This window comes from Rhinolophus sinicus, linkage group LG02 (genome assembly GCF_036562045.2).
Source record: "Rhinolophus sinicus isolate RSC01 linkage group LG02, ASM3656204v1, whole genome shotgun sequence".
Classification (NCBI taxonomy): Eukaryota; Metazoa; Chordata; class Mammalia; order Chiroptera; family Rhinolophidae; genus Rhinolophus; species Rhinolophus sinicus.
Window position 1 is genome coordinate 58,217,868 of NC_133752.1, and position 22,689 is coordinate 58,240,556.

At 35.7% G+C, this 22,689-nt stretch overlaps 1 protein-coding gene across 6 annotated transcripts in view; it reads right to left on the bottom strand.

The window, feature by feature from the left end:
• SLC4A4 (solute carrier family 4 member 4) overlaps positions 1–22,689 on the bottom strand; it is a 343,152-nt gene that overhangs the window by 62,989 nt on the left and 257,474 nt on the right. For all 6 annotated transcript variants that reach the window (XM_019757100.2, XM_074324475.1, XM_019757101.2 and 3 more), the window contains 2 exons: positions 19,257–19,528; positions 7,746–7,816 (listed from right to left, as the gene is read on the bottom strand). In XM_019757100.2, coding sequence (XP_019612659.2) covers positions 7,746–7,816; positions 19,257–19,528 — 343 coding nt within the window. The remainder of the gene's footprint in view (positions 1–7,745; positions 7,817–19,256; positions 19,529–22,689) is intronic.

The following is a 22,689-nucleotide window of genomic DNA, read 5'->3' on the forward strand; positions in this document are numbered from 1 at the left end:
AATTGAAGGAGAGAGAAAAAGCTTGCCAGATAAGAATAAAGCTAATGGACTTCATCACCACCAAACCAGCATTACCAGAAATGTTAAAAGGACTTCTACCACAATAAAAAAAAAATTAAAAAAAACAAAAAGGGAGGGACATAAATATGAATAATACAATGGCAATAACTACATATCTATCAATAATTACTCTAACTGTAAATGGGTAAATGTTCCAATCAAAAGACATAAGGTAGCTGAATGGATAACAAGACCCACACAAATGACGTCAATAAGAGCTCCACTTCAGATAAAAAGACACACAGAGACTGAAAGTAAAGGGATGGGAAAATATACTTAATGCAAATGGAAATGAAATAAAAGGCTGGGGTACCAGTACTTATATCAGACAAAACAGAGAGTAAAACAAAGGAAGTAATAAGAGACAAAGAGGGACATTACATAATGATGAAGGGATTGGTCTAACAAGAGGATATAACACTTGTAAACATTTATGCACTGAACACAGGGGCACATAAATACATAAAGCAAATATTGACTGACATAAAGGCAGAGATTGACAGTAATACAATCATAGTAGGGAACTTGGACACCCTCTTGACACCAATGAACAAATCTTCTAGACAGAAAATCAACAAGGAAACAGTGGCCATAAATGACCCACTAGACTAGATGGATTTAATTGATATTTTTAGAGCATTTCACCCCAAAGCAGCAGAATATACATTCTTTTCAAGAACACATGGAACATTTCCCAAGACAGACCACATGTTAAGCCACAAAACGAGTCTCAATAAATTCAGGAGGACTGAAATCATATCAAGTGTCTTCTCTGACTACAACAGTATGAAACTAGAAACCAATTACAAGAAATAAAACTGAAAAACACAGAAATGCTTGGAGACTAAATATAACATGTTGCTAAATAATGAAAAGGTAAAAAAAAAAGATCAAGGAAGAAATCAAAAGATACCTTGAGACAAATGAAAATGAAAACACAATGACCTCCAATCTATGGGACACAGCAACAGCAGTCCTTAGAGGGAAACTCATAGCAACATAGGCCTGCCTCAAGAAACAAGAAAAATCTCAAACAAACAATTTAACCCTACACTTAAAGGAACTAGAAAAAGAACAGCAAACAGCCCAAAGTGAGTAGAAGGAAAATAAAGATCAAAGCAAAAATAAATGAAACAGAGTCTGAAAAAAAAAAAAACAACCCACAACCAACAAAGAAACCATAAAATCATGAAACCAAGAACTGGTTCTTTGATGAACTTTTAACCAGACTCACCAAGAAAAAAAGAGAGAAGACCTAAATAAATAAAATGAGAAATGAATGAGAAGTGACAACTGATACTACAGATATATAAAGGAGTATAAGAAAATATTACAAACAATTATATGCCAACAAATTGGACAATCTGGAAGAAATGGACAAATTTTTAAAAGCATACAATCATCCAAGACTGAATCAAGAAGAAACAGAAAATCTAAACAGGCCAATTACTACAAACAAAATCGAATGAGTAATCACAAAACTCCCAAAGTTCTGGACCAGATGGCTTCAAAGGTGAATTGTACCAAACATTCAAAGAAGAATGCTTCAACACCTATCCTTTTCAAACTATTTCAAAAAATTCAAAAGGAATGAAAGCTCTCAAGCTCGTTTTACAAGGCCATCATTACCCTGATTCCAAAACCAGACGAAGACATTACTAAAAAAAGAAAATTATAGGTCAACATACATGATGAACATAGATGCAAAAACCCTGAACAAAATATTAGCAAACCAAATGCAGCAAGACATTAAAAAGATCATACACCAAGATCAAGTGGGGTTTATTCCTGGGATGTAAGGTTGGTTCAATATCTGCAAATCAATTAACATGATACACAACATAAAAAAAATGAAAACACAAAAATCATATGATCATATGAACAGATGCAGAAGAAGCATTTGACAAAAACCAGCATCCATTTATAATAAAAACTCTCATCAAAGTGGGACTAGAGAAAACATACCTCAAAATAATAAAGCCATATACAACAAACCCATAGCTAACAACCTGCTCAATGGGGAAAAGCTGAAAGCGTTCCCTTTAAAATCAGGAAAAGACAAGGAAGCACACTTTCGTCACTTTTATTCAATGTAGTATTGGAAGTCCAAGCCACAGCAATCAGAAAGGAGAAGAAATGAAAGCCATCCAAATAGGAAAGGAAGAAGAAAACTGTCATTATTTGCAGATGACATGATACTATATGTACAGGACCCCAAAGATTCTACAAAAAAAAAAAATTGAAACTGATAAATGAATTCAGTAAAGTAGCAGAACACTAAATTAATATTTAGAAATCAGTTGTATATTTATACACTAATAATGAACCATCAGAAAGAAATTAAGAAAACAATCCCATTTACAATTGCATCCAGAAAACAAAAAATACCTAGGAATAAATGTAACCAAGGAGGTAAAAGACCTGCACTTGGAAAACTATAACACACTGAAGAAACAAACTGAAGAAGATAGAAATAAATGGAAGCACACACCATGCTCATGGATAGGAAGAATTAATATCATTAAAATGTCCATACGACCCAAAGCAATCTATACACTCAAGGTAATCCCTATCAAAATATCAATGGCATTTTTCACAGAACTAGAACAAACAATCTTGAAATAGTGAAGACACTATGGAAAACTGTTATGAGGTTCCTCAAAAAATTAAAAAATAGAACTACCATATGAGCCAGCAATTCCACTTCTGTGTATTTTTTTCAAAGAAATCCAAAACGCTAATTCAACAAGATATATGCACCCCTATGTTCACTGCAGCATTATTTATAATAGCCACGATATGAAGCAATCTGAGTGTCCATCAATAGACAACTGGTCTAAAAAAAAAGATACATATATACAATGGAATATTACTTGGCCATAAAAAAGAATGAAATCTTATCATTTGTGACAACATGGTTGGACCTGGAAGGTATTATGCTAAGTGAAATAAGTCAGACAAAGACAAATACCATATGATCTCACTTACATGTGGAATCTAAACAACAAAATAAATGAACAAAGAACAGAAACAGACTCATAGATACAGAAAACAAACTGATTGATGATTGCCAGAGGGAAGGGCGGGGTTTGGCAGGATGGGAGAAAAAGGTGAAGGGATTAAGAAATACAAATTGGTAGTTACAAAATAGTCATGGGGATGTGAAGTACAGCATAGAGAATGTAGTCAAAATGTTGCAACAAGTATGTACAAGTATAGTGCCAGGTGGGTACTTGACTAATTGGGGGATCACTGCATAAATTATATAAATGCTAACCACTAGGCTGTACGCCTGAAACTAATACAATATAATACTGAATTACCAATTGTAACTAGAAAAAATTAATAAATAATTTTTAAAAAATCCCAACAGGCAGTTTTATTGATTTTCTTAGAGAGTCAGGTCAAAGTAAACACTATACAGATGAACATGAAATGATAGATATGTTTTCTTGCTTACATACAATGCTTCATTCACTTAGCCAATAAATCCTTTATTCAAAACTCACTGAACGCTCACTATATGGAGAAGCTTAGAGTAAGTGGACCTGATGGGCCAAAGCAGATTGTTTATGTAAATGGATAGTGAGAAAAAAGGTGTAAAGGGAACGAGACCAAGTTGCTGAGGGTCTTAACTGAGGCCAATCCCATGGAAAGACATTTTAATCTATTTTTCTGGATCTCATTTTCTAGAGACCCTGTTTATATTGAGAGATTTGTTCATAAATCTTAAAAGCAGAGTGCATAGTGAAAGATTAATTTTAAATTTTAAAATACTATAGCATTTTTTTAAAGACAACAGTGGGGGATATATGAGAAAGGATGGGAAAAACGTTGACAGTCTTTAATCCAGGTGATACGTATATGGGGTTCATTGTATTGTCTTCACTTTAGCGTATGCTTTAAATTTTCCATAATATTTCAAAAGTAGGAATATGTAATCTTCAAGTAGATTTAAGGACAGAATTGACTTTCTCAATGAGAGAAAATCACAGGACTGCTCTGTACAAGATTGAAAGGACATTCCATTTCCCATGAAAATGAGTGTTAACTCCCAGAATTGCCCTGAAGGTACATCAAATCAAAGTACTTTTGCTTTCATGTCGGACTACCGAGCAGATATATAGAGACTGAAATACTTCTTAGTCCTGTGACTAACAGGATCTCCATGTAGACATGACATTCTTCACTGGGTAATATAATAAGCAAAAAGGTAAAAATTAAAAGTTCTACATTGCTCTCCTTGAGTACAGACTGGCAAAATATATGTCTTTTTAAATATATAAAAATGAGGGTAATGCTACAAATAAAAGTCTCAAGATTAGATAGCACATTTACTCATTTAAGGATTTTGTTTCCCAGTAGTGGGTGAGCCCGATTTGCAGTAATCTGCAATCTTACTATATTACGGACAGGATGCATCTGAGCTGCAGTTTTCCGTAGTTACATGTATTGTTGTAAAGTACCGAAACGAATTGATTGTTCTGCTTGTGACTAAGATAATAGAAAGTTGCAGGAGACTGTGATTCCAACCTAAGAACTAAAGCAAGCTGGATAAGCTATAAGATTACAGTTTTTAAGAATCCACCAGAGAGTTGAGGATGCAGTGAAACCCAAATAAATTCTAAACAGTTACAAGACTTTCATAGGAATGAAGAGATCCACGGTCTCACCCCTGGCAGAGTAGAAGGTAGAAGATATATCAACTGTAGATGGAGGTAAGGAGATATAAGCCAAATCTTTAATGAGTTTTTAATGACTGTGTGTAGACTGGGGTGAAAGTACATTCTAAGGAGCCCTAGGCACAGCCGGAGCTTGCATCCACCCACCAAACTTTCTCACAGTCTTTGCTAAGTGCCCAGGTAGTACACAAAAGGTTGGAGGTTAGACAAAATTGCTGAGGGAAATCCTGCCTTAGACACAGATGCAAGAAAGCCAGTTTCCTAAGATGGGAGGCAGGGCAGGAGAGCTGAGAGAAAACCCTCTGATGCATTCAGGAAGCTCTGACTAGGAGGGCTAAGGCATCTGCCCTGTGAAGGGCTGGAGGCAGAGCAGCTGGGAAAAGAAACATCTCCCAAGGCTCAGAAATCTGGGGCATAAAACAAGATGCAGAGCAGACCATTGGACACTCTGGGATGAGGGAAATGTTCTTTATATTGTTTTGGATGGTGTTTACATGAGTGTATAAAATAGTCAAAATGCATTGCAATGAATATGTAAGAACTATGCATTTTACGACATGCCTTGATTTAATTTAAAAAAAAAACGGAATCCAATGTGAAAAACAAATACTTAACTGATCCATTCAATCACCTCCTCAGAAGAGAGTGATGGTTAGATTTTTGAAATCTGGTCTTTCCCTCTGAGAGCTGCTAAGTAGAAGCCAACAGATCTTAATGCTTATAGTTTAGATATACAGTGTGGATAAGCTGCGGCTGGTCTCACAATTTTATAGGGACCTTTTAAAGAATTTTGTTTACAAGTTGAAGGATGATGCCAAATGAGAAATCTATGGGAAAACTGATGAAGATAAGAAGAATTAAAGACACGATCCAAACAATAAATGAAAATAACCGAAAACCTGCCTTTTTATCTTGAGGGTTGGTTATTCTAGAGTTCTAATCTCTGTCTGAAAGCTCTAATGCCCCAATTTTCCTGCTCTTTCACCCTGAAAACACCCCAGCCCCCCCAGCACTAAGAAGAAAAAAGCTTGTCTTCAGCTAATGAAGCTGAAGGGAAAAAGCCTTCTTCCCTCTAACACAATGTTCTCAGGGGCCTTGTGAGAGGGACTCTTGCTGGTGCCCAGGACTGCACGTCATTTTTACAGTACCTTATTTCATAATCTTACTACGGCTTAAATGAAAAGAAGGAAATTAAGTGCTGATGACGGTATGTCCTAGGACAGGCTCAGGGTAGTAGAGCTAGCATGGCTGGGCAGACAGAGGTCTCAGTAGCCTGTGAGATGCAGTGATTTCCAGTTTCTTCTTTCCACGAACCTGAGTTATGGAGGCGGTATGGCCTACTGGAATGGTAATAATATCTAAATAGAATAACAACAGTACCTAACATTGATTGAGAGATAAATATGTGTCAGCCACTATGCTAAGTCCTGCCTATCTATTAATTTGACCCATATAGTAGTATCTTTGAGGTAAATACTATTAACATCACCATTTTACAGATGGGAAACTGAGAAGGTTCCACAGTAGTGGAGCCTGCATTTGAAACCAGGCAGTCTGACCCGAGAACTCAGTATCTGTAAGTTCTACATGAAACACTATTCTGATTCCCCAAAGAATGGAAATAGGCAGTTTTGGAATTAGAAAGCTATATATATCAATTACTGGAGTCTCTCCAGGACTTGCCCAAAGACAGGGCTTAAAAATTCATTAAATTTAAAGCTTTCCTTGATTAGTTACAAAAAGAATTAAATTAGGGACAATCTCTTTTTAAGTCAGTTGAAGTGAGTGGTTTATTTATTTTTATTGGAAATTAACTTATGGTTTTAATTAATTGCATATATTTTTAAATTTTTAATTAGACTTTAATTAAAATTCTTTAGTCTAGAAGAAACTATTTTTCTTTGTATTTTAATCAAGTCCTTTCAGGCAATAGGCTAACTGGCTCAAAGACTGAAAACTGAACTCTTTTCTATATGTGGCTCTTAAAGATACACATACTGTCACACACACATACTCTCTCTCTCTCTCTCTCTCTCTCTTTCTCTCTCTCTCTCAAACATAGAAGAAATCAAGAGGCAAAGTTTGGGGAAAGTCAGAGAAAACTTTAAAAAGTCAAGAGAGCCACAGAATAAGAAAACAAAAGAGAAATAGGGTCAAGTGAGAGTTGTCCAGGAAAGACAGAAAACATCATCTTTGAAGGAAAAGTTGTGGATGCTCATTATATAATGTCTACAGAAGCGTCCCGGTCTCCTGAGAGATGGGCACTCTATCAATACAAGGTATTATGGTTTCTATCTTTATAACTGAAAGATTGATATTCTTTGGTAAGAGTCCATATCCAGTGTGGAAGGAACACAATTGGAAGTCTGAAACAGCACTTTCCCTTTTGCTCCAACACAAAAGTCTCCTTCCAGTGTGTGACCTTCCATGCAAAACAGCTCATTTTTAAAGCTCAGTTCCAGCTTCTTAAAGATCCTTGGTTACAAGCCATGGGAAAGGATATCATGTGACAGAGGCACAGTCTTTTCTAAGTGACAGAGGAAATGTCCTGCTACAATCACCCTTAGTGAAGAGAACACAGCACCATTTGGTAGCCAGAAGAATTCTTAATCATACCAGAAACAGAGAGAGAATACCATGCTCTCATTTCTCGACTTCCCTTACTTTCCCTTGTAAAAATATTTCAAGGTGGCAATTAAGGGGATATAGCAATTAACTTCCCAAGAGAGTTTAAAAAGTATGTAGTAGAAGTAAACATTCACTTTAGTTTGAAAACAAAAACAAAAACAAAAAAACTTGACTAGAGCAAGGAAAGTAGGAAAGTGTTTTTTTTCTGTCCTCCACTATCACTGATTATTAAATATGTGTTCATGCTCAGATTGCTGAATGGCAGGAGACATTATGAATATGAGATGAATGGTATGAGACTTTATAATATAAATATAATAATTAGAGTATATAATATGCAAGTGTGCAAGTGGTTTGAAATATTAAGTCACTCACCAAATCAGTAGAAGATAGAGTTGGCAAATCCTCTGGAGCCAATGTAGTGTCATTAGATATTGAGATATTAACTGTAAGAAAAAGACAATTTTTACTATAAAAATAAGATAAAAATGACTAAAATGCATAATTAGTAACCTAAAAAAGCACTGTTAGGCATTAAAAATGTCTTCAAACAACATAAGGGCACAATGAATTATTCCTTATTATAACTATATTTACTTTCATCTAGATAAATAACCAAAAATTTGGACACGTCTATTTTCCTCAAATCTGATAAGAAACAATGGCAAATATTTAATGAGATGGCCTAAAACTTATTTGTTTCAGGTTTCCAAAAAAAAAAAACAAAACAAAGAAAAACGTCTGTTACTAAAAGGCATTCAATATTATTTTGCCTGGTGGAAGAAATGGCTGTTAATAGGTGAGTAAGTTGATGACTGGCTTCATGTAGCGTCAAATTTCAGAAATCGGAGTTTTACTACCTAAGAATTAACTGATTTGGGGGCGGGGGGAAACAATTAACTGATTTGGTATTTTTGGAAATTTAGACTGTATATGAGAAATTCAGACTGTATATCTCTGCAAAATGTGTAAAAACAAAAAGGTACTTAAATAATAACATATAATTGGGATGAATATTTAATCCAATTTTGAAAATTATTTTCATTTAATTTGGCATCATTTGTAGATTTAAGATATCACTTGCAGAAGAACCTAATTTATTTATTAAACCAACCCTGCTCTTGGAAATATTTCATTTTTTTCTATTTATGAGTCTAAAATTAAAACGTAATATTTAAAAAGTATTCTATAATTAAAACATTTCTCTTTATCAGATGACCTTTTATCCTTTATGTGAAACTTTACGTATTATTAAAAAAAAACCTGTTACTCAGAGAATATCCCTAATTTATGGAAATAGTGTGAATTAAACACTATTAGGTTTCTGTCTTTGAGGACCACATTTTTCATTTAACATCCAAACCGTCAATTATTGTTTGGGCCTGAGCACCACCTCTTTTTCAAGCTCCTAACCTGTCCTTTTAGTTTGCCATGGTTCAGGTCTTGTCTACATAAACTTGTAAGGAGAAATAGTTATTTGACTATTGAAATTAAGAATGTAAGATCCATGAGGGAAGAATAGAAGGGGCATGTCTTGTTCACTGCTTTTCTCCAGAATCTGCCCAGGCTGGCATTTAAGTAAACGGAACTCAAAAATATTTGCTTATTATTCAGTCTTTAAAAAGAAGGAAATCCTGCCACTTGCGACAACATGGATAAAACTGGACCACGTTATGCTAAATGAAATAAGCCAGACAGAGAAAGATAAACACTGTATGGTATCACTTATAGGGAGAATCTAAAAGAAAAGAGACAAGGGAAGGGAAGGAAAGGAAAGGAAAAAGAAAAAAAGTCTAACTCATTGAAACAGAGAATAGAATGGTGGTTGCCAGGTGTCAGTGGTGGGGGAAATAGGAAGAGGTTGGCAAAAGGGTACAAACTTTCAGTTATAAGATGAATAAAGTCTGAGGATCTAACATAAAACATGGTGACTATAATTGATAGTACTGTATTGTATAACTGAAATTTACTAAGAGAGTAGAATTTAAGTGTGCTCACCAAATAAAATAAATAAATGTGAGGTTATGGATGTGTTAATTAACTTGGGAATCCTTTCACAATATATACATATATGAAGTTATTATGTTGTAACTTTAAATATATTAAAATTTTATTTGTCGATTATACGTCAATAAAGCTGAAAAAATATTTAACTGTCAATAAAAGAAGCTAGGAAAGCAGCCATTTAATGACTACAAAAAAATGAAAGCAGATAAAAGCAAAAGAAATGAAACAAGAAAAGCAAAAAAAGGAAGAAAATATTTAGCTTGAGTCCTAGTTTTTCTTAATTTGGGTATCCATTTTGATCTTTGAAGGGTCTGGAATTGTTAAACTTTTAACCTAAAGCAAGCTGCTTCCAGGGCTCCCCTATTTCCTCCATAAAACAAGCATAAACGCAAACAGTTTGCTTATCCTCTGTTTCATTACAGGTCACAAAAAGAATCAAAATAGGCTAAAGGATGCTTGGCCCAAACAATAAAACAGAACATGAATCCATTCCCAGAAGGAAGAAGATGTTAGTACATTATTATTAACAAAACTTAGATTTTTATTACTATTTTGTTAGAAAAAGTTTAAATTACATTTTCTTTTTTTTTTTTAAGGAGGGCACAGCTCACAGTGGCCCATGTGGGGATCGAACCAGCAAACTCGGTGCTACCAGCACCAAGCTCTAACCAACTGAGCTAACCGACCACCCCCTTAAATTATATTTTCTTACAATAGTCCACTCGTTCACTTAAAAACATATAAGACCACATAACAGGTATACTTTTATACCCTTTCTATTGTGGATGGGATTCTGAAGCGTGTTTTGTCAGGTTTCTCACCCAGGATTACCGTACAGAGTCAATCAGAAGTAGAGTTGGTACCAAATCCTTGTTCAGCATTCTTTCTTTTCAGCATTTCTAATTATCAAAATCAAGATGATTTATTTGGCCACAGAATTAAAGGTGAGATAGTACTTGTCAATGTTAAATGATGTGAATCTCAGCTACGAGCTGAATAGTTTTTACTTATCTGAGCGTCTGAAGGAAAACAGTATATGTGAAATCACAGGCACTATTTAGATGGTGTCTGGGAAGCTGCTCTTCCTGAGCTAGATTCTTTAATGCAATTTATGAGCTTCCTGTCACAAAACAGTGAGGGTCTTTTTGCAACACACTTTTCTGCATAAAAACAAGGAGTAAGGAGTGAGAAGGAAAGATAGTCGACTCCTTCTTTGTGAAATGAATGACACATAATAAAGACCATGAGTGGACTAAAATAGAATTACAACCTGAACTTTTAGTAACTGTTCTTGAGGTTTGGATACACATCAATTCTGCTCATAAAATTCCTTTTACCTTTTCAGTCTTCCTCTGAGATAAGCTATTAAAGCACATTGGCTCTCAAAATCCTAAAAGACCAGTATCAAAAAGACAGTAAAAGGTATAAACTTTTTATATTTATTTTAATAAGTAGTTGCATCAAGAGAAAGACTTCAAAATAAACATACAAACAAGCATTTCCATATATGTATGGACTCTACCATATTCTGTGTGTGTGTGTGTGTGTACACACACACACACACACACACACACACAGAATATGGTAGAGTCCATAAATAAGATTAAAAATTAATTTATTTAAACTCACAGAAGAGAAAATGATTAATTCTAATTGGGAGCTTGGTCTACAAGAGCCATTGGTCATCATTTGGATCCAGACACATATGATGCGAATATTTTGGCAAACATTTACAGAATGGTCTGTTTATACACAATCTGCAACATCCTTAATCAGGATTCTGGAAAGGCCAAACGGGAAAGCCAAAACACGCTGCACTCTATGTGTCTTCACTGTTTGCTTGGCACTATGGTGAAGCAAAGAAACTCTTTGCCCTAAGAGTCAGGATCATTTAGAATTAGCCAATTGTTACTGGGACAGTCTGTGTCCCATACTTGGGTTTCAGGGAGTTTCCACAGGTTGATCGTTTTATGTTACTTGGATTTTCACTTCTTGATCCTCCTTCCCATGTATCAAAATCTAGCTGATCCTCTGGAATGGGGAATGAACACTGTCAGTAATAAACATTTTAAAATGTGTCTGTGAGCTGGCTTTTCCTTTATGCTTAATAAGAGATCCAGAGAAAAAACAGACTGCAGGAGCTATAAGCAGATACATCCATGTGTCACTGTGCCCTCCTGCAAAGGGAATATCAATTGCACGGTTTAAGGTTGTCCTTTATCCTCTAGTGACCTGGAACTATCCTATGACTCCTCTACTTTACACGTTAGCAGAAAACGTACCATCAGGAATACACACAACAGTTCACTTGAACCATGAGATCAAGTACGAGCAATAACTGGCCCCTGAGGCAGATCTGTCTGCTTTGAGGTACCAACACATCACAATATAGAGAAAGGAATACTAGGGGACTGGGCTGGAATTCTGGTTCCACCACCTTCTGGAGCACAGTGTCCCCAAACTCCCTCGCCACATAATCTTCAGGAAGTTAACTCACTCCTGTCGACTACAAGTCCCTCATTTGTGAAATTGGATTTGAAACCATCTACCTCGTAAGGTTATGGTGCAGATTAAACAGGACATTGTTAGCACAACGTCTAGTACCAGGTAAGAGCTAAATAAATGACAGCCAAGATTATTACCAGCTTTATGACCTGGAGAAGGTAAAACTTCACGCCTGAGAAGAATGTCAGCTACCTCACAGAGTTTATGAAATGAGTAAATACATATATAGATTTTATAATACAGCATAACGTACTATATATTAAAATATAGTTTATTAAAATCCCCTAGTAAAATGTTTATCACTTGGATGGTATTTAATAAGTGTTAGCCAAATCTGAATCTATACCCTGAACATTGCTTGTAGAGTTACAATACATAATGTGGAACTAATTAGTCTGCCTTGAATTCCAATACATTTAAGGGTATTCTTCATGACAACAAAACTTTAATATTTATTCCATTCTATTTAAGCAACATCTTGAGGAAACTGAGTAACTGGAAAATAGATACAGAATAAAATTAAATAAGCTTCTTGCCTGCATGGTCATGTCAGATTTATTTAAGAGTTCTGAACAACATGAACAAACAAGTGCCTCTTGATCAAGTCAAATATTTATGCTTCCAATTTCCAGATCAGTAAAAGCCAAAATGGCGTTTTCAGGGAAGACAAAGTGAATGAGGAAAACTTTGGGAAACGTAGCTCTTAGGGAAATTACCTGCCACTATACCATTTTAATCTCAAACTAAAATTATTAGAAAGTTTTTCTTCACTTTTCCTTAGTATCCTTTTTGTTTCCCTCAGTATTATAAACTAAGCCTGATGCCTGAGCTTTTCACTGTAACGAGGCGAGTTCAAGTTACGACACTCTTCAACCCATGGGCACTTTTCGCATGTTCACCTATGATACTGCCCTGGAAATTAAAGAGCTGAACTACTATCGCGTATTAAGCTCGATATATTTAGCCACTATTTTCACAAAACTTCTCTTCCATACCCACTCATCCTTGCATTTAGGATGTGTATAGACATTATTCTGCGATTGGTTCTCACAACCTGTGTTTTATACAAACCCAAAGCTAGAGAAACTGGCGGTCTGGTGATTATACAAATTCATTGCTTCTCCTTTTCTGATTCCTGCAAGCATTATACAGAAATTGCTAAAATATCGGTTAGGACCGTAAAAGAAAACTAAAATGATGGGTCCTTCAAGTATCTATAGTTTTCTCAAAAGACCATATTACCACGAATGATAAAATGTCAGCTGTGCTGGTAAAGTGTCCTTACAAATGCAAGCCTGAGTAATGCTATACCAGAGGGCCTTGTACTTCCTGTTCAACCATTAGTCTATGATTTAAACCTACTTTGTAATCTAAGGAGGGAATGACACACAATACAAAAAATTGCACAGAATATGATACAGGTCATGGGAGATAAATTAGGATTTTCTTTCATTTCCTAATTTTCCTGTAATTTGCTTTCTAATTACGAAACACATACTGACTATAATATGGGACCACAGGAGTTATACGCTAGCAGTTCTTTTTAATGGTTAAACATACTAGTGGATAGCATTTATTAAGATAATAGAAAAATTATATATAAAAATGGTAATTAAATTCCACTCTAGTGACAACCACTTTAGATCATCTGGAAGCCTCTGTGAATAGAAAGGTATGGAAATGGAAGCCACGGCCACTTCCAATCACTTGAGTTGGTCTTAGAGTTTCATCCCAGGGAAAAGGTCATCTTCTACTTATAGATACTATAGAAATGATGTACTTGGTGCCTGAGAAATGCTCTATTCCTCTTAATCATTCATCCATTATTAAACACGTCCTCCCGGGGACAGTCAACATTGAATCAGTAAAATATATTCCTTCTGTTAATAATGAAGCATAGTGTCTACCCCCTTGAGGCAATTTTTCTTGCTTTCCTAATTTGTTTATCATTTTTAGCAAGGCTTCTTTCCTCACCAGATACAAAACCAATACCTGGTCAGAATATTTATTTTGACCTTTCCAAAATATTAGCATGCCTGTAAGTGTATAGTTACTGCAACCTTGACACATTAAGCAAATGAACACAGGTACTAAAGTAGAAATTTATTTCTAAAGTCTGGGTCAAATGAAAATCTGACCTTGTTCATTTAAAAAGTGATTAACACTAAAAAACAACACATTGTATAATAAGCCATATGTATATATGGTGTGTGTGTGTGTGTGTGTGTGTGTGTGTGTGTGCGCGCGTGTGGTGCATTCTACTTCATTGTGAGTAGCACAATTGCTAAAAAACAATGAAACAGGTCCTCAGTACATTTCTGCGGATGGCAGAAGGGGAAGGAAAAAAGGGTAGGGGAAAGAAAGGAAGACACTCCATATCTTGTTTCCGATTTACAAAATTCTGGCATTTATGTTTTTGAATAAATTAGATAGATTCCTCTAAGAAGAACTGAACATCTCACCTTAACGACTTTAAAGCCTTCTCTACATGACTATGTATGTGTACAACACTTCTATTGTCTTCAGATTCAGTGGACTAGTATTAAATTATCTAACTATGATGTGCTGAATTCCTTAACATTTTTTCCTTTAAATATGACTTTAACATTTCACATTTATCTGCAATGGCATATTAGTTGTTAATTTTTTTTTTTGGTAGACTTCCAGTAGAAGCCTAGTTAGTATCTTTCTCTAGTAAAATTTCAGGGAAAACAAAATGTTTGAACTTCTTTAAATGAATACAATTAGAAGATTAAACTGGCTGGAGAAACTTTTGTGGGACAATGAGAAATGAAGAAAAAAAATGAACGAATTTTTATGCAGTGCCTATTACCCTGTTTGGCAGAAAATAAGACCTAGCTGGACAATCAGCTCTAATACGTCCTTTGGAGCAAAAATTAATATAAGACCTGGTATTACATTGCATTGTATTATATATTATATTTTATTATATCCGGCCTTATAGTAAAATAAGACTGGGTCTTATATTAATTTTTGCTCCAAGAGACACATTAGAGCTGATTATTCAGCTAGGTCTTATTTCCAGGGAAACACAGTAGGTGCCAAACACTTTTACATACAGTATTTCATTTAACCCTGACAGTTACCTCTTAGAGTAAGTACAATTACTAACCCAGCTCACAGATTATGAAACAAAAAGATTAGGTAATTAGCTTAGCCCAGGGTCACACTGCTAGTTAGAGTTGAAATTCAACCTCAGTTTCCTTTTCTCCAAAGCACATATTTGTTTACACTTTATCACACTAGCAATTTTCTAAATTGGGATGTTGGTGATGAAATGAGATATTCTGACTTGTCCTTTAACAGGATATTTTTCAGTTTTTACTTTTGGCTTTAGAACTGAATCATCTTTCTTATATACCTCTGCTGTGTAACCATCAAGACAAAGTGGGTAATATAACATCTATTGTCTCTACAAAAATTAATAGCTATCCTATCTCTGAGAAAAGGAAATTTTAGCACAAAAACCATGTATCCACCTGACTAATAGGTCAAACTTCATGGCCAGTTTTAGCACTTGCAACAGAGCGGCCTTAGTTCCTCAGTAAGTGAGAACTAGGTATATGGCCTGGATTACTGAGCAATAGATAGTGTGAGAAGAAGGGAGGAAAAGGTGAAGAAAATGGAAACTCAGGAAGTGACGAAGTTTTAGGGACGCAAGTAAGAACAAGAAAGATGAGGAAGACAGAAAGGAGGAAAGGTTGTCTTCACAAATCACACAAAAAATCACAATATTATTGTGGCCATAAACAGAGTTTTCTCAGTAATAAGTGACTCCGACTTCCTTTCCTGTAAAATCGTTGCTCAGTTTGCAGGATCACGACTACATCTGTGCAGTTGCTGGTTCATCGTTACATACTGCCCCAGTGTTGAAAAACAAGTCATCCGCCAGTTTAAATATTATTGACTCATTGATTGAATTCTTTTACTAGGAGTGCATGTTGTGATGAAAGGGCAGTCTTTTGTTGTTTTTAGAATACTTACTCTAGCTGTACATGTAACTGTATTATTCTCTCACTATCATTTTTCAGTTTGCTATCATGAGGTACTAAATTTAAGGTGGATCTATGTAGTTCGCTATTAAAAAAGCATTAAGGTTACAGGAGAAATACATAATCATTAATCTTAATGGGTTTTGTAAAACAGGATTGTCATGAAAATGTAAATACGCATTTGCCTTTTTCCAAACCAGATTTCATCTCCATAGGTTTATATAAGCCTTGCATTCATAAACATATGGTTCACGAGTGCAACTTAGCTGGATGACTAAAAATACTGGGTGCAACCAAAAATCTTATTGCAAAATGGCCCAATTCCCAACAATATTTGCTCAGAAGGGAGAATGATGAAGACTGATTTGTTTTATCATTTATACTCAAAGGCGACATAGAAATTTTAAATGTTAATGAATAATAACAGCAATAATAATAGCAGTTAACATTTAATTACTTAATACATATTGGAAACTGTCCTAAGTGCTTTGTCTATAATATGCATCAAAACAATTCTACAAAGTAGGTACTATTTTAAACCCCATTTTACAGATGATCTGATAAGACTAAGCTACACTGAGAAAAGGAAGTTGCCCAAAGTCACAAACTGGGCGTTAGCCACACTGGGACTGGAATATGAGAGTTTCTGACTTCAAAGCAAAGCGGCACTGCTTTACTGGTACCTGCTAGAGAGAGCAGGAATTGTCAGAGTCCTTCCAAGGCACCCTCCTAGCTAGTTAGGAATGACTTTTACACAGCTGGGGGGAAATAAGTCAAAGGAAAAGTTGTTACCACTTCAGCCAGCACTTGTCATGTCAACGTAAAATCAGTTCAACCCTCAAAATCACTTTTTCAAAAACACAAATATCCCTCTTGGCAGACTACATGTAAAATCTTGGTCCTATCTTTTACAATTAAAACACATTCAGATATGTCTTCCTGGGTTTCATATCTGAAACCTGGGTTACCTTTTCAGCCAATATCCCATTAAAACAATGGATGCAAGTTTCCATTAGCCTCACGTAGGTACAGGGCTGACAAGAGGTTTTTCATGACAGGTAGCTGATGAAGTCCTCACCTGGCTTTCTGAACACTGCAAATCTCAGAACAACTGAGTAGTATTTTTTTTCCTTTAGAAAATCTTAATGTATGATTACTCAGACTTACCTAAGAAGTCAGCTTACAGACTTTTCCATAAATACATTAATACATACAGATAGAGATAAATAAATAAATGAAAAGGAGAGTTCAAGTCCCACAGTTAAATACAGTAAGTCCTCACTTAACGCCATCAATAGGTTCTGTAACTTCAGGTGAAATGAAGTATAACAAAACCAGTTTCACCGTAGGCTAACTGATTATAAATAAGAGTTAAGTTCCTATAGCATATCATCAACATATTAACAAAACAACGCTGAACAAAACAATGTATTCAAGGACCTACTGTATGTCTATGATCCAATATTTTGAATGTGTATAGTGTGGACTTCCCCTGAAAGTCCAGGGTGGGTGGTTACGAGAGGTTTTGCCCCCTTCTCTCCTAGAAGAGCTCTACACAGTTGTGTCATGGCAACATCTGTGTTCCCTGAGAAACATATTTAATTCATTCTAATAATAATACCTATCGTATATTGAGTACTTACTCTTTTCTAAGCACTTTTTAAGTTATGAAGTATTTCCAAGCATTATACATCTTATGATGATAATAATAATAATAACAACAACAACAACTGTGTCATTCATGTTCTCTTGAATCTTTGTATTTCCACTTTGTATTCTCTCTGCTTTGCTTGTAAGCATAGGTTTTCTTTAAGGTGTGTTGATTTTTCTTCAACGAGACAAAAAATATCCTTGAGTGCAAAGCCCAACAATGCTCTATCTTTTCATCAACGTTACTGACAGCCTCATGTTTAGGGAGATACTGTTCTCTCTCTCACCATTCAAGATACATATCGGTTTTCTAAGACTTCTCCACAAAAGTGGCAGATAAGAATGAAGATATACGACTCAAATATCTTGGAGTAATCTGACACAGCCGCCACAAACATCAAAATTCTTTGTAGCATCTTGTTTAAGTTTTAAATTTATAAGCATTTTGCATTTCAGTCTATAATATAAGCACGCTTGTTTTACCGCAAATATTAAGAGGTTTTTCCTCAGACTTGCAGGAATGTGCCCCTCATTTAGGCCCAGGTTTACACAGCCCTCAGAACACTGCTGTACTTCTGGTGCTATAAGGACTTAGTCAAAAACCATGGGTTATACATCAATTTTTATTTTAAGGGGCATCGATCTGTAGCTAATTGCTTAACTTAGGATCATTAGCACTATTATCATTGAACTGCCTAGAACAGATGTAAAGCAATGCTCCTCAAAGTGAATTCTTTGTTATAAATGCCTTTTGTATTATAAAATGATGATGAATTACTCCAAGAAAAATTTCCAAAGACCAGGTTGAACACTTTTTTGTGAAAAAGTTCTCAGGTTTGGCAAGATAGATGTTAAAGTGCTAAGATGTATAGAATCACACACATTACCCATTAGTTATTTTTACTTTTATGTCTTTCCTGACTCTAGAGCATAAATCTTCTCTGAGAACATAACATTCTTTCTTTTTTTACTTTCTTTTGTTTCTTCTTTTCCTTTTCTTTCCTTTCTTTTTTATGTTGTCTAACAGAGATTAACATTAAGGTGCTACGTTACCACTAGGTGACTCAGGTCTGAATTTATTTTGTAATTTCATGCTTCAAATTACATAAAGTGAGTTAGTGTCTTCTTTGTTTCTTCCATAGACTTAAAACAATCTATTTCGAGTTTACTTAAAGGAGGAGATTCCTATAGCAATAAGGAGGCAGTGAAACATGGGCTAGAAGGTCAGAGGACTAGGTTTGTCTGGTCCTTACATCTGTTAATACAGAGGGTGCCAAAAAAATGTATACATATTTTAAGAAAGGAAAAAACTGTATTAAAATTGTAATATTCAAGATATACTGATAACAAAAGATGAATACAAGTCATGTGTATGCATTTTTTTTGCACCTCCGGTATATGTAGCGGATTTCCTCACCCATCAGATAAGATTAAGGATAATATACACAAAATTTCCTTGCCAATAATGTGGTTTAAGTATTGAGCTAATTACATTTATATTCCAGAGCTCCTGGTTTCACCTCCTGATTGAATCACATGGCTAAGATACCTCAGGCAATGAGACTTTCAATTCAGCAGGATGGTTTCTCAGAGAAACTCAAATAAACTCCTTTCCTGAGGATCACGATACCATGTTGAAAGCTGTCATGCATGAAGCCCACACCTTCCTCCAAACACAGGGCAAGCACAAACACTAGGCATGTGTCCTCACCTGGGTCGGGCGGCATACAGGCACAGGAAAAATGAGTATTGTAGCCCACTTTGAAGTCGGAGTTGATGGGGTAGTAATGAGCAAGCTTAATCATCTTCTTGAAAGCATCGTAGATAAAGATGAAGCTGATGAGAGAAGAGAAGCCTTCTTCGGTGAAGCGAGTGAAGTACTGAACCAAGAAGCTGGCATCAGTAGCAACCAAAATGAGACATAAGAAGGCTGACCACAGGCCAATCCAAAGGCGGAACTCCAAATAGTTAAAATTATGGTCCCTGAAAAGAAGGAAGAAAGGTTAGATGCCTCCACGGAACACAAAGAATAATATAAAACTACCAAATGCCTCTAGAAAGATTGCTAAAAACACAAGATCACTTTTAGCCACTAGATAGAACGCTTATTCTTGATTTTATTCCCAAAATATTAAATTTAAGGGTTGGTCTAGTAATATTAGTATGCTACCATAGAGAAATAATTCCAGAAATTTGAGAAAAGCACATCAAAAGCTGTCATACCATTGGTATGCAAGTAATTCACTAATTTTCTCCTTTAAAAATATGGTCCCTGCCTTCATGGAATTTATAGCACAAGGAATTTGAAAGCCTAACATTGGTACCCAGTATGTGCCCAATATATGTTTGTGAGCTTTACTAGTTAATTAAGACACTAAGATAAATATGTTCTCTGTCTCCAAGTCATCACAGTCTACTGAGGGAGACAAACTAATGAACAGTCACACTACAAAATACCAAGTGATATCTAAAGGTTCACACAGTGTCACAGAAGGAGTAACACTAATTCTGGTTGGGAAGATAGATGAAGCTGCAGAAAAAAATTCAAAGGTATTTGCATAGGAACTTTCCTGGAAGATGGGGTGGGGTGTAGGCTAGGAAGAGCTGAAAGAGTCCTTAAATAGGCACGAGACCCCATGTAATGCTCACTATGGACAGAGTGCCACCAACGTGAGCACATGACATTAGAAACATAGGCTGCAGTCAGATCAAGAAAGGCTGTCTTGCATGCCATAACCAGACACTCCCACCTCTCCTGACATGTATCCACTGATAACGATACCCTTCTGCCAAGTTGTGTGTGAAGAAGTATCTTGTTGATCACCTTTTCTGTCTGTGACTATCCCACGGTACTGTTAGAACAGACCACCGCCAACAAAGGGGCCATTGTTTTCTTGATGCCCTTCTATTTCTTACAAGTGAATAGTTCAAGATTCACATTTAGGAAAATATGGGAGAAGTGCTGACATGTTACCGTTTCATACTGATTCTTTTAAAATTATGGGAAGAGTGTGTTATAATACTTTTTTCTCATCATTTTTTTGGGGGGTTAAAAAAGCAGATAGTAGTAGTCACATTTCCTGTCTGAGAAAAAGAACTAAATCAAGGATCATGCATGCTCAAAGCTTTTAGACAATGAATTTCTGATAACTGTCTTGCTTTTAGACAATGAATTTCTGATAACTGTCAGTGATGTATTTCAATACTTTCCTGAAGGCATTGTATCAACACCTTCACCACTACCAACCCAGTCTGGGCCAACAAGAAGTCATTGTCTGCTTATTACAAGAACTTCCTTACTGATATCCTTACCCATATCCATGTTCATACTGCTCAAAGCAATTTTCCACAGCACAGACGAAAGGATCTTTCTAAATGTAAATGAGATATCTCCCAAACCTTTCGTATTTCCCACCGCTCTCCGAATCAAATTCAAATCTTCTACCTAGCAAAGTACCTGGCACATAGAAGGTGCCCAGTGAAGACTTGCTGGATGCATTAACGCATGCCTGTGGCCTACAACTTTACTGAGACAGATAGTGACTGAACAGTTACTGACATTGGCCTATGAGCTATCATATGGAACCAGGAGAAAATTGACTAAAAATTTTATAAAATATTAGAATTACCAGTTCCTTAGATATTGTGATGGTTAATTTTATGTGTCAACTTCTCTGGGCTATGGGGTGCCCAGATATTTGATCAAATATTCTGAATGCTTCTTTCAGGGTATTTTTGCATGATATTAACATTGAAATTGGTAGACTGAGTAAAGCAGATTGCTGCCCATAATGCGGGGGCGCCTCACCCAATCAGTCAAGGGCCTGAACAGAACAAAAAGACTGGCCTCCCCCAAGCAAGAGAGAATGCTCCCGCAGACTGCCTTCGGACTTCATCTATAACATCGGCTCTTCCTACCTCCGTAGCAGAAAACCTTTGAATATCAACTCTCCTGGGTATCCAGCTTGCTGGCTCACCCTGCAGATTTTAGACTTGTAACCCTCTATAATAGTATGTGCAAATTCCTTACAATAAATCTCTTTATATATGTACATACAGTAAACCTCTATAACAATATGTGCTGATTCTTTATAATAAATCTCTTTATATATGTACATACTCATACGCATTCTATTGGTTCTGTTTCTCTGGAGAATCCTGACTAATACAGATACCAATTAGTCAAATATGCCTAATTTTATAGATGAGGACACCAAGGCCAATGAAAGTTAAGTCATTTATTCAGTGCCAAGGTTTTAATGGCAGAGCTGGACCGGAAAATAAATTGTGTTCTTATTCTGGCCCTTTTAAAAATTACACCATGGTCCCCCTCTCCTATTTGTATTTAGTGAATGATAGGGTGGGCCTTAATGTCATTGTCCTTTGTTTCCCTCTTCTCACCAAATCACCAGAATTGGAATACATTCCCAAAGCAAGAGATTATCTACAATGGGGTAGACAGCTATGGTCTACAGATTTCCTGGGATCTTTCTGAAGACACCCTTCCAGTTTCCTTTATGTCTGGAACTCCATTGTTTAATCCTAAGCATGTCTTTGTGACACAAATAGATTATAGAAAAAGCTAAATTCTGGGAATTTGAGATAATTTACATTGTCATACAATGTATCAACGTCAGAGTCAGAGCTAAGAAACAGTTTTGTTATTTCTGAACCAACAGACTTTTCTTTCAAGTTTTAACCAATTACCTAGTTTTGTTTCCCTAACAAGATGAAAGAGCAATTTTGATTTGTTCTAAGAATGCTAACAATTGTTTACAGAATTGATGTTTACAGGACAGGATGAGCTACAAATCCATTAACTAGCTATCTAATGTTTAGGAACATGATCAGTTTGAGTCCAAGGGAAAAAATATGCAAGTATAAACTTTAATCTTAGGACCTACACAATATAGCAACCTAGCTTCTCTAAAATCTTTAAAGACTCCCAGAGTAGCTATATAAGAATAATTGAAATAAAATCCCTAAAACCAATGCCACTTCATTATGAAAGTGATATGTTTACAGCAGCAAGGAGGGGGATAAGAGATGAGAAACTTTTTTAAACAAGTTGATCAATAATAATGACTACAATAAAATGGCAATATTACGTCCAATAATATTATCAGTCCTTTTGGTGCGAAGGA